The sequence below is a fragment of the Orussus abietinus genome, unplaced genomic scaffold (genome assembly GCF_000612105.2).
Source record: "Orussus abietinus isolate OABI.00-Male unplaced genomic scaffold, Oabi_2.0 scaffold9, whole genome shotgun sequence".
In the NCBI taxonomy this organism is placed as follows: Eukaryota; Metazoa; Arthropoda; class Insecta; order Hymenoptera; family Orussidae; genus Orussus; species Orussus abietinus.
This window is the reverse complement of record NW_019396004.1, coordinates 1,729,212-1,744,845: the sequence shown is the minus strand read 5'-3', so window position 1 is coordinate 1,744,845 and position 15,634 is coordinate 1,729,212. Positions and strand designations below refer to the sequence as shown.

General features: G+C 47.3%; 3 protein-coding genes across 5 annotated transcripts in view; 2 read left to right on the top strand and 1 right to left on the bottom strand.

The window, feature by feature from the left end:
* LOC105700766 (5-hydroxytryptamine receptor) overlaps window positions 1–2,566 on the top strand; it is a 48,256-nt gene extending 45,690 nt beyond the window's left edge. The window contains exons 7-8 of the mRNA XM_023434338.1: window positions 1,990–2,281; window positions 2,434–2,566. Coding sequence (XP_023290106.1) covers window positions 1,990–2,281; window positions 2,434–2,566 — 425 coding nt within the window. The remainder of the gene's footprint in view (window positions 1–1,989; window positions 2,282–2,433) is intronic.
* Window positions 2,567–9,600: 7,034 nt separating this feature from the next.
* LOC105701032 (26S proteasome non-ATPase regulatory subunit 11) lies at window positions 9,601–11,801 on the bottom strand. Of its 2 annotated transcripts, XM_012427429.2 has the most exons (5): window positions 11,238–11,801; window positions 10,562–10,956; window positions 10,163–10,487; window positions 9,825–10,082; window positions 9,601–9,755 (listed from the first exon to the last, which is right to left on the bottom strand). In XM_012427429.2, exons 1-4 carry the CDS (start codon window positions 11,556–11,558, stop codon window positions 9,852–9,854), a joined length of 1,272 nt encoding a protein of 423 aa, XP_012282852.1. In that variant the 5' UTR covers window positions 11,559–11,801; the 3' UTR covers window positions 9,601–9,755; window positions 9,825–9,851. The 2 variants fall into 2 exon arrangements, with proteins under 2 accessions (XP_012282852.1, XP_012282850.1); XM_012427427.2 differs by having other exon boundaries at window positions 9,601–10,082.
* Window positions 11,802–12,252: 451 nt separating this feature from the next.
* Window positions 12,253–15,596, top strand: LOC105700859 (dihydrolipoyllysine-residue acetyltransferase component of pyruvate dehydrogenase complex, mitochondrial). Of its 2 annotated transcripts, XR_001104156.2 has the most exons (7): window positions 12,253–12,628; window positions 13,095–13,249; window positions 13,314–13,744; window positions 13,832–14,205; window positions 14,284–14,583; window positions 14,701–14,893; window positions 15,140–15,596. XR_001104156.2 is itself a non-coding variant. In XM_012427085.2 (6 exons), the coding sequence occupies exons 1-6, from the start codon at window positions 12,507–12,509 to the stop codon at window positions 14,828–14,830; spliced, it is 1,512 nt and encodes a 503-aa protein (XP_012282508.1). In that variant the 5' UTR covers window positions 12,254–12,506; the 3' UTR covers window positions 14,831–15,596. The 2 variants fall into 2 exon arrangements, 1 of the variants encoding a protein (XP_012282508.1); XM_012427085.2 differs by having other exon boundaries at window positions 12,254–12,628; window positions 14,701–15,596.
* The last annotated feature ends 38 nt before the right edge of the window (window positions 15,597–15,634 follow it).

The following is a 15,634-nucleotide window of genomic DNA, read 5'->3' as shown; positions in this document are numbered from 1 at the left end:
AACACGAGTTTCATGTCGTCCTCCGCATCTGCTCCTTGAATAAATCTTCCTCGACGTGGATATTCGAGTATTAAACATGGATCCCCGGGGAGAAGATTTATAATTGATAGAAAACAAAGGGGGCGGGTGAGAAAAGGGTGTCGCAAAATATCCCCCCCAAAAAAACTAGGGGAGTAAAAAAATAGAAAAAGAAAAGCAGGTTCTCCACTTTCGGGCCGCCGTTCTCCAGGGCGAGTGTTCCCCTAAAAAATAAGAAACCTCCGACCCGAAGGACCAGCTGTAGCGAATATCACCTGGCATCCAATTTTCCGGAATCCCCTCTTACACGGCGGGTTATATCTTATTATTTTTTTTCCTCCCCACCCCTTCCGAGCCCGTTCCAACCTTTCCCTCCATCCCCATTCTCGATCCCGGATAAGGACAAGTCGAGATAGGAATTTCCTGAAAATCCCGGGGATAAAACCAAATCCAGCTCCACTTATCCCTCCACGAATATGAGAGGAAATAATCGAAATGAAAATATTTTCATTGAAGGGAATTATTATCTATCTGCGTTGTGTTTTTTTATTATTTAAGCGATAAATCGATCAATGGGGACACCCTCCGACCGGGGTCGCAGGAGGGGTCGAAGTGGAATTAATCGGCGACGTCTCGATCAATGCTTCGATATCCCCCTACGTTCGATTAAAGCTTCGTCGCCCATTCAAGTCGGAGAACCGGAGGTGGCGAAATTATAATTAACGCGAATCCGCAGATCGAACTGGGTCCTGTCGAGAGGACCTCTTCGACCCGATGTGTACGTGTACACCCCTTCGCTAAATATACCGGAAATACATATGTAATGAATACACACACAGACATAGCTGTGCCCCCAGCCCCCGTCATTCCTTTGAACGACGCGCCCCGCATCGCGTTAATTAGATGAGGTGCACAACTTCGGCCAGGATGCGGAAATCCATCGATGAAGTACTTCCTAGAGGCTCTCAAACCGTCCGACCGGTCGATCCCTCCGAAATCCCAAAATCCAGGAATTTGTCCAGCCGCGGACGAAAGCCGTCCGATTCCTGGAAACCCGAAAATCGCCGATACCGACGCGATTTTCGTTTTCCCACGGCTCAAAGAACTTGACGCCATCATGAACAACCGCGAGACATACGAAAAATCATGATAAATGTTATTAAAAAAAATTGTTATCCTTATTTCTTCGGAGGATTTTTTTCTTTTTCTTCTAACTTCTGTACTTGGAATGTTTGAAGCGTTTATATAGGGCGGGTCTGAAAGGAGCAACGGAGTCTGATAAATGAGGCCTTCTCGGCATATCGGACGTGAAATGGAGTGCGGTTGACGCGTTTGACTGGCTCCTGGAGAACGCCGCCATCTTGCGCGACCCTTAGGTCCTAACGAGAGGGGCGCTTAATAAAGTTGGCGTCGTCGCCGAAACTCCGTTCAATTTCGCGGCCCGACTTTACTGCCATCGGCATTCGCGTCGAGCTCGCGAGTAATTAGGCCAAAACCGTGGGAAAACTCGGGAGAAGGACACGACGTCGGCGTCGGCGTCAGCCCAGAAGTGGCAGGGAAGAAATCTCCAAAAGAAGCCCCAGTAAATAAACTCCCCAAGTCCGGGTAAAAAAAATTCTATATACACGGATACAAAGCAACGAAACCTCCTAGAAGTCGTCCAAAGGACGTCGAAGCCCGATTCTTCAGGGTGGCGTCCATTTCGGCGAACCCGTCGTGGGGGGAGAATTTAAACGAGAGGCGAAGGCACGTCCCGGGACGTGACTCTAGTCGATTCCGACAAATTTCGAGTCCGGAGTCGGCGACTCTTCAGGGTGGTAGTCTCGTCGTCGCTCCACCCACCCCGAAGAAGAGACAACCGCTGACTGCAACTTCCGTCTGCAGCCGTGAAACGGAACCGCTCGTCCACCTCGGACGTTCATCATCGTCCCCTTAATCTTCATCGTCCTCTAAATTCCTCCGAATTTCCAGAGACGACGACGGCGTTCACCACGGTGAGCTCGACGAACACGTCTCCCGAGAAGACGTCCTACCACAACGGCCTGGACCCGGACCCGCCGACGTTGGAGGCGTCCCCAAGGCCCGCAGCATCCCGCAGGAAGAAGATCGCAGCCGACTCGAAGAGAGAGAGGAAGGCCGCGAAAACGTTGGCGATAATCACGGGGGCATTCGTGATCTGTTGGTTGCCCTTCTTCGTGGTGGCGGTTCTCCTTCCTGCCAGAGAGATCAACGAGTACGTGGTGGCCTTCTGCCAGTGGCTCGGGTAAAATTCTCAGCTTCCCCCTTGCTCCGATCTTGAGCCTCGAAGAGTACGGACACCCTGGTGTACCACTATTCCCAGGGCCGTTTCCCCTTCGAGGTCCTCCCAGGGCTCGTAAGTTCGAGACTCGTCCTCCATTCCCGTTTCCTGTCCAGGTACTTCAACTCCACCCTGAACCCGGCGATCTACACGGTCTTCTCCCCGGAGTTCCGGAACGCCTTCAAGAAGCTACTCTGCAGACGGCGAAGAAGCGTCGCCAGGAGGATGGGCGTCCGCCATTACATGTAGGGATGTGTGTACACGGAAGGATTAAGGGTATATCACGGAAGCATGTGGCCGATTGGTGTGTGTCCTGCATGCCGTAGTTGCCGGGTCCCTGGGGACCCCTCCGAGGACCCTCCTCCTCTTAACGCTCTCGTCCTCTTCTTTTTTTTTCTCTCTCTCTCTCTCCCGGGATCAAAAACCCAGTGCGCAAACTTCACGCAACGTCCTCGAGCTCTCCGTCGGCCACCGGGAAGTGCACAGGACCTCCGTGTGACGTCCTCCCACGGGGATGGGCGTCCTGCCAGGAGAGCCGAACGTCGTCCCCCAGTGAAACGCCTTTATTAATATTTTTTTAACGTTCACGTCGACGAAAGGACGACTCACTCTGGATATCCTGGACATCCTGCCAGGAGAGGCGGACGTCGTACGCCCATCAAACGCCTTTATTAATTTTTTTTTTTTAACGTTAACACCTACGCAAGGACGACTCATCTGGATACCGACAATTCACCGGCGAAGAGTCAGGAAGTCCTGATTTGATAAGCCTCGTGGAAAGGACGAGTCGATAACACCGCGGTTTAAAATCGACGTTTTTCTCCGTTTTACAAGCGAGCGAGAAAGAGGGAGGACATTTTCCCCTCCCTCTTCGGATTCCCTCTAAGAAGGCGGGCAAACGAAAAAATTCAAAACAACGCGCCTGGGCATCCCGGTTTTCCGGTTCCCTCTCAACTTCCGGGGATTAACGTTCCCCCAGGTCCCCTGGGCTCCGAGGAATCCCTAGGGTCCCTAAGAGCGCACTAATTAATGTCTTCACCCCCACAACGAGCAGTAATTCTTCCGTTTTGCATTTCCCCGGCGTCTTCCGGCCAAAGAATCGCGACTTCCCCCCCAAAGCAACACAAACCGGAAACGCGAGTTTCCCGTCCCATTTCCCGGACTTCCGGTCCCTCTCTCTCTCTCTCCTCTCTTTTTCCAACATTCGTCCCCCCCATCTTTCTCGGCCGCTCGAAAAGTCCCCATAACTCACGGGGAAATTTTCCGCCCTCCCCCGGGAGTCCCCAGGAATTAATCCCGAGGACATATCTCTTTTTTATATATTTTTTTTTTCATCCCCTTCGTTCGTTAATCGAGGCCAGGCCGAGTGATTCGTTCGCAAATATATCGAGGCCGACGTAAATTATCCCCCCCGAGATTTATTTTCCGGGTCTAGACAGGATTTCACGCCGCGGCTTTCTGTTTTTGACCCGACGAGCGAGAGGGGCGGGAGGGGAGGCGCGGGGAAAAATTCGAAAAAAAATGGGAAAAAACCCTAGGAAATATTATCCCGGGGAATATTCCCCTGCCCGATGGGGTTAAAAGGGGGTCCTTGGGGGCGGGGCTCGCCCCAGCGGAAATATGTGAAGGGGGAAAAAGAGCATCAGGGGAACACTCCGGGAAATTTCACGGATTTTTACGGTTTTCTTTTCTTTTCTTTTCCTTTTTTTACTTTCTTCTGGAACGCGAGAGAATTTAACAGGGGCCCTGGAGGTTCCTCGAGAAGGGGAGTTCCTCCCCCTCGGGGTAAATATATCGCATCGAGGTCACAATTTCCGGGGGGGAATAAATGCCCAGAGCGTCTGGCCACCAAAATGGCCGCCGGGGAGGAGCGCCGCCATCTTGGTTCCCGTTCTCCCGAAGAAAGGGCGTCTCGGGTAGTGCGAGGGGACGTTTAATATTAAAAGCGAGGTATTTCTTCCCCCTTCCAGAGGAAGGTGCTCCCAAAGCGACGGGTCTTATCATTACAAGGCTCGCGCCCTCCTCTTTTATCTTAATTCACTTATTTATTTAATTATTATCCGTTTCTTTCCAAAGGAGAGCCCGACACGACCAGTCCATAATTCCCACCTCCACCTCCCTCCTTTCCTCCCGTTATTTATTACATTCTTATCAGTTATCTACCGAAAGCGCTTCAGGATGGACCAAAGAGAAAAAGGAGGCGAAAAATCCCGACGCGAAGCGCCGGGTCGAACACCGACCAAGACTACTGAGTCGCGAAGAAATATATCAGAAAAAATCGGAAAACTTATAAATAATATCCTTGTATTGCAAGGAAGTTGTTCCGGTACGTTGGCAGCGATCGGTTAGTTAATACCGATTGATTAACTAATTAACTTCATCGGGGGTTGGAGTGAAGAAAGAAGGGGAGGACATTTCTCGGGTAGATTTCGGAGATTTAATCGACGATACTGGTCAAGGACCAAAGCGATTCCTGGGTCCGTCAAGAAGGACTCCATCTCCCGGGGGAGCGGAAAATCTTATTTTTTACTCACTCGAGGAAAAAAAAAAACGTCTCTAGTCCTATGTGCCTCTTCTCCATTGTTACGACTCGCGCGCGCGGCTCTTCTGTCCGCTCTGCCGGAATAAACGTGGAAGAGCCTCGGCCATGAAAGGAAAACGAAAGAGTGGGAAGCAGTTGTAAATAACGCGTGAGAACACTGTAAATATGTAGATATAAGAGGGGCGAATATATCGTGCACGAGAGAATGGCGGTAAAAAAAAATAAAAGAAAGAAGTAGAGGAAGAAATAAGAAACGAAAGACCAGCCGAGAGAACGCCCGCGTACTATTCGATGGCAATAAAGAGAATCGCGACTCTCTTTTCTAGACCTAGTTAGGACACGTTCGTGCATTTTGCACCCTGCAATTTTGCAGTTTTTAGACCCACAAACATGGCCCGTTTACTCTTACGACGTTTAATACCTTGAAAAGAAAAAAAAAAGAGAGAATATATACAACGCCTGACGATCAAGAGAGAGAGATTGATTGAGAGAGAGTGTCTGCGAATTTCGGTCCAATTAGAAAGATACCCCAAAAACGGGCCCGAAAATCATCGTCCCGAGATCCCCATCGACATCTAAACGAATATAAATCCACAAAAAAAAATGAGCGAAAAAATCCAAAACTCCGGAAGGGAAAAAAAAAATAAAATTCGAGAATACTATTCGAACGATCCCCTCGAGGCGGCGATTTTCTGCCAGATTAATAATTCCGCTAATTCGTAACGACAGTCGAGACTATCCAGAGGAGGTCCCTCGACTGACGTAGGAATTATTTCCGTTAATAATAAAAAAAAAATCAGGAACAAGCGGAAATGACATTGAAATGATTTTCCGGCGCGCCGGAGAAATTCGTCAGAGCTCGCTCGAAGTCTTTCCGAATTTGTTTTAACATTGTTTATAACGTGGGAGCCTCTGGCGCATTAAATTTAACGCCAATACCCGTAACGAGGTACAATGTGAATTATTGCCGCGGCCTGGCGGCGATATTTTCGAGAACCCCGAGAGTTAATATCGCGCCGACCACTCGCGGCCGTGAATTAATAATCGCGCTACTTCTAATAATGGGCAGGGCCGATAACGCGTCTCGCAACAGCGACCGCGAGAATATCCGGAAAAATCGGGCTGACTAATCCGAAATCCCGGATACCTTCCCAAAGCCGGAGGAATTCTCGAAAATCCCGCCGAACCATTGTTTCGACCCCCCGTTGATAATATAATTCGGCATTGCCGATTTTTGGCGGAGCCTTCAACCCCCTCCAACAAGGGAGGCAGGTCGATCTCTCCGATTTGATTTCTTTTATAACACGTTATAGTAGACTAAAAACTAAGCGACACGTATTTTTTTTTATCTGCCATTAAACACTTTAAGGGGGTGAAACCACCATCCAAAGTAAGGCACGTCAAGGGGCGATTTGGCAGTTTCACCCACGAGAACATAATATTTTTTTAACCAATCCACCTGGAAAAGCTTTCTCATAGCGAGAAATGAAAAATATAATTTTCTCAATTAAAAGAAAAAAGAAAATTAAGGGGTGAGCCACCCCTCACAGGCCTTACTTTGGATGGTGGCTTCACCCCCATAAAGTGTTTAATAAAAAAAAAACTAATAAAAAAAACATACGTGTCGCTTAGTTTTTAGTCCACTGTGACATATCACAAAAGAAATGAAATCGGAGAGAGATCGACCTGAAATACCTTCCTTGTGTCGGCTCCCCCGGAAATCTGGGCGTTCTCCAAAATCCGAATTTCAGGGCCCGAGTTGTTAATTATTAATCGTTAATCAACGCTAAGCGCGACGTTAGAATCTGTTTGAACTAACGGCGACGACGTTAAACCAACCTAACGATTAAAAAAACGGTTTACCGACCCATCAACATAACATTGTGACGTACAATCACACGAGTCGAGATATCGATTCGCAGGACCGACATAAAAAGAGAAAAGTGATAACAAGGGCGCGGGGAGGGGACCGAAAACTAATGAAAACCCCGAATGCCGAACGCTCTCGACATTAAGACCGGTAAGGACTTTATTACGCTTAATGGACTGCTTAAAAGGCAGCAAAGATCGTTGCATCAAGAGGACCGAATTTCTTGCACTTACAAAATACGTCCGAGCATCCGGGTAAGATAGTTTTACAAAAAGGAAGAAAAAGGGAACACACCGAAAACCACCCCCTCGAGTTTCTCCATCTTCAATTCCGATCGGCGAGCAATAAATGCTCTCGATAAAATTGATCTTCGCAATAATTAACGTAAAGCTATTTCACGTGGATACTAGGCAACATTTTGGGGAAAAAAAAAAGAAAAAGAAGAAATCTAAGGCTCAAAAGTGCGTAAAAAGAGGTCCGAGCATCTAACGAGAGATGTTCGAGGAATTTCGAAAAAGAGAAATTCCAAATTCGCAGATTTCAATCGGCTGCTTTGACAGGAATTTTTTCAAGTGATACAAAGAATTGAAATTTCGGGGATTAACGGGAGACCCTTAACAGGAAGGGAATGTTTTTTTTTTTTCCTTTTTCTTTTTTTTCCCCCCCGAAAAGTCCTCCCGGATGCTCGGATTCTCTAGGGTCCCTCAGAGGGTCGAAATTTCTATACATCTGTGTGTGTCATATTAAACACGATAATTATGTATGATACGAGATATTACTATATGTGACTGTATACCGTGTGTGTGTTTATATGTAAATAAATTAAGGGTCCAGTCCTCCTCGCGATGGCTGAACATTATCGGGGTCGAGTTTAACGACGACCGCTAGATAAATAAATGATTAACTGAATAAACGAGTAAATAAATAAATACGAGTAGCTAGGCAGGGATTTCGGATTTCGTTCGAGACTCATTCGACTGGTTTCAGAACGATCGGAATTTTAGGATTAACGATAATAAAACTAACGCGACTTTTAACCGAGAGGATCATAGGCTAAGTCGAGGAGGCGATTAAAGGCTGAGCAAAAGGTTGTAAAAAAAAAAGAAGAAAAAATAGAAAAGAAAGGACGAAGAAGAGGAACCGAGACAGATTCACGATATCCGTAAATATTTCCGACACTTTCGTATATTTCCCTTAAGTTTTTCTACCTAGAAAAATCATGTGTGAGAAAGATCTTAGTAGATTTCTTATCGAATTAATTTCACACAATGAAGGTTGTAGGTCGAGTGCGACCTCGATCCGTGATACGAAAATATATAATCGACCGAGCGAACGACCATAAGTTAATTGTTAACCATTAAACGAAACTAGTGCTTAGGGTGTAACTAGTTGATTAAAAGAAGAAAAAAAAAAAGGGAGAACTTACTAGACATAATTCACAGACTCTGCCGAGAATGACGTCACTCCCAGTTTGGTTACAGATTACGAGGGATTCTCAGCGTTTCTTGTCAAGGGAAAAAAAAAAGAAAGAAAGAAGTCCGAAATAAACAGTCAATACGCGGAATCGAGGCGACGACAGTCGTTAAACGATTTTCGATTAACGTATCCCCCGGATTTGATGTCAACTCCGTGTAACGGCAGGCCTCGAAAAGCGAAAGATCCCCATGGGAGAAGAAATAAAATCGAAGACACTATCACTACAATCACCCAGAGTTTCACTTCCCCCCTAGACATGCATGCACGATTTTCTTATCAGGCGGCGAAGAGGACTATTTTTTATTTCAAAAACCAGCGTAATTAAAAAGGAAACCGCTAAAAGAAAAAAAGAAAAATAAAATCCCATAAAACGAGAGCCTTCCCCGGTCTCATTTTCCCCCCGAGGGAAAATGCAACTAGAAAATGCCCTTTTATGCTCGCGACCCCCCGACGTACCTCGCTCACGTCGGGGAATATAAGACGTGGCATCGTCTCACTATTCAAACCGTGCATCGGCGTCGTAAAAAGTGCAATATTCGCCGGGAGGAAGGGAGGAGGAAAGAAGCGCAATATTCCGCGATTTTCGCCACGCCCGAGGTCGCGATCCAGGCTCGGGAGATCAGCAAGAAAACGCGATGCAAGAAAGGAAATTGGAGGAAATAAAAAAAATAGATGGAAAAAAAAATAGTTAAGGATCAACAATCGCCTAAATAAATCCCAATGATTCCCTGCAATTTTAATTAGAGGCGACCCCGCTGCGATTTCGCATCTCGCGAAGTGCGGCTCGTCGCAATCGGTGACGCATCTCGCTGCATTGCACCGCCACCGCGGATGGAGGCAGGTATTTTTAATTAATTTCGACACCCGAGGAGGGGAGCTAATTAACGATGAAGCCCGCAAGGTGCGCCCATTGCAACGACCGGAGGCCGTGGATGCACCGAAACGCATCTCCCCGCAAAATGCGCTTCCCTCGTCCAGGTAGTTTCTCTCCTCGCGATGTCGAATAATCAGACATTTCGTATTCGAGGGTCATGCCCGGAGGTAAAACCGCGGGGTTCGCATTAGCTGCAGTAATTACGGGACCGAATTAACGTAACTAGTCGCCAGGGAGTGATTGCCCGTTCCTCTGTAGTATTTAACATTTCTAATCTTCTCGATGGCAATCCACCTTTGTCATAAAAATGGGCATAGTTCTTCGGAAAACCCTGGACATCGTGTCGTAGCAATACCACGTAACGTCAGGTGGATAAATAATTTCTTAAGATTACGCTTCGATTATTCCGCCCCATCCTCCTGGGATTTACATTTGGAAACTGTTCCTCGGAACGTCGTTTAACACTCTCTCCTACTGTACGCATGTAAAACGCACCGATCTTACTAAATAAAGGTCCCTCCGAGATTGATGAATTCGCTTTATTGCTTACAAAATTATCGCCACTCCAGGTCAACTCCCTCCGCAACGGTCCAACAAGTTTGAGGGTGTATACTCGTCGCGGCCGGGCCATCCGAAAACCAGTAACCAACCCGAGTTAGTCATTAAGGAAGAGAGGCTGTTAATCGACGACATTTAATGACTGTAGCTAATCATTAATAATAGAATAATTATAATAGACTTTTACTTAGGTGAAAGTTCCTCCCGCACAGGGCTAAGTGAGTTTTTTCGCTTTCTGATAGAGGGTGTCGACGACCTTGCCCATGCTGTGTATCGTGTCCAGAGCTATCTCGTAGGTTTTATCTCGGGGAGTGTCTTCGAAGACTATTAAAACACCTTCTCCCTGATCGAGGACTCCCCGCAGCTTCTTGTCCAGAATCATCTGTGACAGTTTCTTCTCGACCTGAGCTATCGGCAGTGATATACTTGACGCTATATGTCCTACCTGGATAAACGAGCAAGTCTTAATACCGAACAACTCCACTGGAATGATTAAAATTCCAAAATTGCTTCGGAACTACTCACTTGTACGCGCGAATATGGTTCAACAAGGCGACAGAGATTTTGCTCCAGCATGGCGTCGTAAAGAGAGCCAAGGTGAGCCCTCACGATGACATCCTCCTCCAGTTCCTGTCGGAACTGCTTGACCGCCTTTTGAAAGTCAGCTAGAGATCGTCGATGACTGGCTTCTGCCACTGCACGCATGGCATCCAAGTCACGACCTGCATACTTCACTGCCAATTTTCCAGACAAGATAGATTGTACATCTTCGGGAGTGCGCAGCATGATTTTCGACAAGAGCATGTACTTGAGTGCAGTCAGTGCCTTTGGACTCTCCACACTGTCGTAACTGAGACAGGAAACATTATTCGAGTAAAATCCACCATTGGAGAATAAGCGTTAATTTTATGTGTACAAAAATACCCTTCGAAAGCTTCATAGAAGTAGGAATAGGCAGTCTTGAAGTCTCGTTCGTCGGCGGCATGCAGCACGCCAGATTGCAGGTCGAGGGCTGCCTGCATTTTAGGTGGACTATAAATGGCATTAGCAGTCGTCCTAGCACTCGTGAGCGCAGCCCTAGCCTTTGCCAGATTACTCAGCGCATGATAAGTCTTGCTCTCCAAAAGCTGCACCTCGACGAGCAACTGCTTATCGTCGAGCTTCTTTAGCTCTTTCAAAAGCGCCGAGCCAAGCTGCAAGGCCTCGCTGAACATGCCGGTGTCGAAGTACAGAGCTATCAGCCTGGCCTCCAGCGACTGCCTCAAGAACGTTCTGCGCTCCTCCTTGGCCCATTCTATACATTCTTTACAAAGTTGCACCTAACCAAAATGCAAGCCTCCATTATTCCCCACATCCAACATAACCAACAAAACTTGATAGAAATCCCTGACTCATCCATGTTTACACCTGCTCTTAAGAAATCCTAAGTGACACGGATTTCTATTTTTGGACTCTTTGTGCAAAAACGTTTCCAGAATTTTCTACAAAAAGTACCACTACAATCGTTGTGAAATCAAGCAAAATCTACCAAAACCGAAGGAGACTAACGTAAGCCCTTTAAAGTATCGACAAGAATCGTTCCAAAGGAGGGTGATCTCACCTCGATGCCGATGCCAGCCTCGAGGTCCAAAAAGAAGTCTACGAGGGAGCGAACCAGCTTCGCAGCCTTTGCCTTACTGATAAGACCCAGGAAGGGCCTGGTGGCCTTAATCAGATCCGCAAGCTCCTTAGCTTTACCCTCCTTTTTGTAGAGCTCGCCGAGGTGGAGGATGCCCTGCTCTTTGACGCGAATGCTATCCTCGTCATCCTCGGCGATACCGATGCTCGGATCCGAGACGATCTCGTTGAGGAGGTTAATCCCCTCGGTGCGGTTCGTCACGGACACCGCCTGGGCCCGCTCGAACAACATCGCGCCGGCCATTGCGCGATTTCTCTCCGCTCTCACCAGGTTTCCGTTCTCGTTATCGCCCGCGTCTCCTGGGCGCGGCGACGTGCAGGTTACCACAAAAATAAACCGCGATTCACTGGGTCAACGTGAACACGAGCTCCTTTATGCGTTCACACGCGTTAGTTGTTTCAGCATTTTCCGCTCTCTGCCCACTCTTTCGTGGAACACAAAACTCGTATCATGCTGCGACTACGCTAGTCGAGCGAACGTCCAGCACGAACAGGCACGAACATGAAATACGGGTAGAAAGGCGATTCGACTAGACTTGTCGCCCTCGAAGCGCGGAGGCTTCCTATTGGCTGACGGCGGACCAATCACAGCGCGCGACGTCCCCGTTTCTCCTCCGCTCCTCCTAAAGATATTACCAGAGATGAGTTGGGAGCAGATTATGGCAATCTCCCAACTCATCTCTGATATTAGCAGAGTGTATATTAAAACACACCGGACTTGGCACTGTATCCAGTGTTGCCAGAAAAGAGGGGGAAAATCCCGCGTGCAGAATTTTCCCCTCTATTCCCGATATTCCACTATGACGTCACCAGCTTCCTCTTCCCTCATTGCCAAACCCCCTTGCCGCACTTGCGGCCGTTAGTGTCCGAGAGGGGTAGTGGAAGGGGAAATATCCCTCGCGTGGGATTTTTTCCCCTCTATCGTGGGATTTCTGGCAACACTGACTGTAGCCGGTGTAACGGCTAACCTGCAAGCACGAGATCGAGCGAGACCTTGGGAACGACCTCTGGTTTCGCATTACGTTTCCATCGTCCGTCATTGACCTTTTCGTCCCGACAAGGAGCCGGAGTTTTTAGTGGTGTTCGAGGAGGCTCCTCCGCGAAGGTGGAAATATCTCGTCGGGCCCTGAAGAGAAGAGAACGCTCCCAAGGAATCAGTTCTCACTTACACCTCTTCTGAGGGAAACAAGAGATGTTGCGGACTACTGCGAGCCTGCGTAACGACTTGGCGCGTGTCACGCTGAGAAACACTCCGCGATTAAATGCCGCCAGATGCCTAACCACGCGATGTCTTCACAGAAAACACCTTCAAAGGTATTGTCCCATGAAGGAATGCTAACTCCAGAAGCTTGTCAGAGGTATCACGTGTTGAAACACGTACTCTGTAATCGAAAGAACCACCTCGTGCAAGGTTAACTTCACTTCGTTAACCATTAACTACACTGGGCCGAAGTTCTTTGCAGCAACGTCTCCATGCAGTCATCGACTATGACTTCTACCGATGTTTCAAAGTAGCGTCAATAATGGGAGGTCTAATAATCTTGAAGGTGTTTTAATTATTAGTAGCTAGAATTTGTTTTCTACGGAAATTCTGTATCGTTCAGTCTGAAGAGGTCTGCGGTGACGGTCAGATTTTATTTAAGTAATTTAGCCTTGACTTTGCGGTTAAATGGTGATGTTTAGGGGTTGTCGGGTGTAGAGCTTATGTATAAGTTGGTAGCACAGTTCTTCGGAGGTCCTGTTATCGATTGACAGGTGGTTCGTAACTTTTTTTTATAAGACTTCAGGTCCGGGATCCCCGTCATTCCACGGTAACCCCATGGACCCAGCAACTAAGGTTCTATGCAGATTACCCAAGCCATGTGAAAGTGAATCTTCCTGCGTTATCACCTACAATGGAAGTGGGGACTATCGTGACTTGGCAGAAGAAGGAAGGTGAATTATGTCGGTAGAGTTTGGAGCTTGTAGAATGTTCTAAGTGTATGTTGCATTTCACCAGGTGACCAATTGAACGAGGGAGATCTACTAGCCGAAATCGAAACCGACAAAGCCACTATGGCTTTTGAGACCCCCGAAGAGGGATACCTAGCAAAAATACTCGTACCTGCAGGGACTAAAAACGTTCCCATAGGCAAATTAGTCTGTATTATCGTGCCCGATAAGAACAGCGTAGATGCTTTTAAGGACTATAAAGATGATGGTGTTGCATCGGCATCTCCTGCACCGCCAGCCCCAGCTGCACCTGCACCAGCCCCACCTACACCAGCTCCATCTACACCAGCTCCACCTGCTCCACCTGCTCCACCTGTAGCTGCTGCGCCACCAAAACCTGCTACGGCACCTCCACCTGCGGTTTCTAAAACAGGGGACAGAGTTTATGCTAGTCCACTGGCAAAAAGATTAGCTGCAGAAAAAGGCCTCAATTTAGAGGTAACGAGATTCCCTTATCACTGAGTGATATATCTTATTGCTTTAAGTTGCTGATCGGTATAATAAGCTGAATTTCGTTATTGAAAGGGTTTGAAAGGTTCGGGGTTGTTCTCCTCGATCACGACGAAGGACTTGGAGGGTGCTCCAGCTGCTGCAGGTGTTGCAGCCGTTTCTGCTGCATCTCCAGCTTCCGTAGCTGCTGGGTCAGATATTCCGGTCTCCAACATAAGAGCGGTCATTGCCAAACGACTACAAGAAAGCAAATCGACGATTCCTCATTACTACCTTACAGTCGACGTGCAGATGGACGCCGCTCTCAGTATGCGAGAGCAGTTCAATAAGTTACTGGAGAAGGAGAAGTTGAAGTTGAGTGTAAACGACATCATCATCAAGGGCATTGCGATGGCGTCCAAAAAGGTGCCCGAAGGGAATTCCGCCTGGCTTGGGGATGTCATCAGACAGTAAGATGTTCTACTTCCATTTCAACTCTATGCTCCGGTGGAACAATGGAAGGTCTAACAGAATCCATTGACTTTCAGATACAATCACGTAGACGTTAGCGTAGCTGTAAGTACAGATAGTGGCTTGATAACGCCGATAGTCTTTGCGGCCGACACAAAGGGTATTGCCCAAATCAGCAAAGAAGTGAAGGCCCTGGCTGTAAAGGCGAGGGAGGGTAAGCTACAACCCCATGAGTTCCAAGGGGGCACCATCACCGTGTCCAACCTGGGGATGTTCGGGATAAAGAACTTCTCCGCCATCATAAACCCACCACAGTCGATAATTCTTGCGGTGGGAAACACAGAAAAGAGATTGATCCCTGCAGACAACGAGAAAGGGTCTGTATCAGATTACGGTGGTTATTCAAATGTTCCGTATGGAACCTTCTATTACAATTTGAAATTAATTTGACTAACCAAGCCAAGAGTGATAACGAAATTACTATGTTGACGCAGGTTCACCACTGCACAATACATGTCTGTAACGGCAAGTTGTGATCATCGCACTGTTGATGGAGCGGTGGGTGCTCTTTGGCTGGCGGCGTTCAAGAACTTAATGGAGAACCCAACAACGATGCTCTTGTAGAAAAGTCTTACGACAGATCAGAAGGGTTGATTTCGAAAATGTCGGGGAACGATGCAGATCAGTGTACGTTGTCGTTAAGAATACATCTTCCATTACGCCTCCACAATTTGTTAATATCTCCATCAGCAGGAGTTGCGTCATGATGTCTGAGGCTACCTCTTAACAGAAAAAACATGTCTGTGTCAGAGTGGATTTCATAGTTAATTGCATTCTAGTATACAACTCATCGGTGGATGATAAACTTTGCGAACCGATACGTAAGTCGATGTGAAGAGTGTCTATAGATAACAGTAGGCATTAACGTTGCAGAGTGATGCGTGCTGGTCATACATCGAGCCTAGGTGACGACAGGCGTAGAAATCGCTGAAATGTGCATGCCGATTGCGAACCACGTCTGGATAGGCAAGCTCGATCGTAATGTCCGTTTTGCGACTGCCTTCGAGTATTCAAAGGATTGTACAGTTGTTTCATATTAACTTTATCCAAGGCTAGGCTTACATCCTTACAGTACAAATCGAGTCGTGCTATTTTCCTTGGATATGCGAATGTATTTATATCGCGACTACTCCGGTTACGGTTACCTATGGTAATCGCTTGTACATATGCTAATTTAACCTGTTATGGAGGAACCTGTAATAAAATTAGAAATTCTTCCCTGCAAGGGAAATCGTGGAAAGATATATAATGTGTATAGTACCGATAGGCGAGTTATGTGTGTGTACAACGAGCGATTTATTTAATAAATTATGCCGTGAGGATAATTGTACTGGCTGGCTGTTCGCAATGTTACTTTCAAGCTACCGG

What these genes read in the sequence shown, in the direction of transcription:
- LOC105701032 (XM_012427427.2), bottom strand. Translation starts at nt 11,558, where the DNA reads ATGGCCGGCGCGATGTTGTTCGAGCGGGCCCAGGCGGTGTCCGTGACG. An exon ending in AGGCTGGCATCGGCATCGAG is followed by an intron (nt 10,957 to 11,237) that starts GTGAGATCACCC and finishes CATTTTGGTTAG; the next exon opens with GTGCAACTTTGTAAAGAATG. An exon ending in AACCATATTCGCGCGTACAA is followed by an intron (nt 10,083 to 10,162) that starts GTGAGTAGTTCC and finishes TCGTTTATCCAG; the next exon opens with GTAGGACATATAGCGTCAAG.
- LOC105700859 (XM_012427085.2), top strand. Translation starts at nt 12,507, where the DNA reads ATGTTGCGGACTACTGCGAGCCTGCGTAACGACTTGGCGCGTGTCACG. An exon ending in CACAGAAAACACCTTCAAAG is followed by an intron (nt 12,629 to 13,094) that starts GTATTGTCCCAT and finishes TTTTTTTATAAG; the next exon opens with ACTTCAGGTCCGGGATCCCC. An exon ending in CTTGGGGATGTCATCAGACA is followed by an intron (nt 14,206 to 14,283) that starts GTAAGATGTTCT and finishes ATTGACTTTCAG; the next exon opens with ATACAATCACGTAGACGTTA.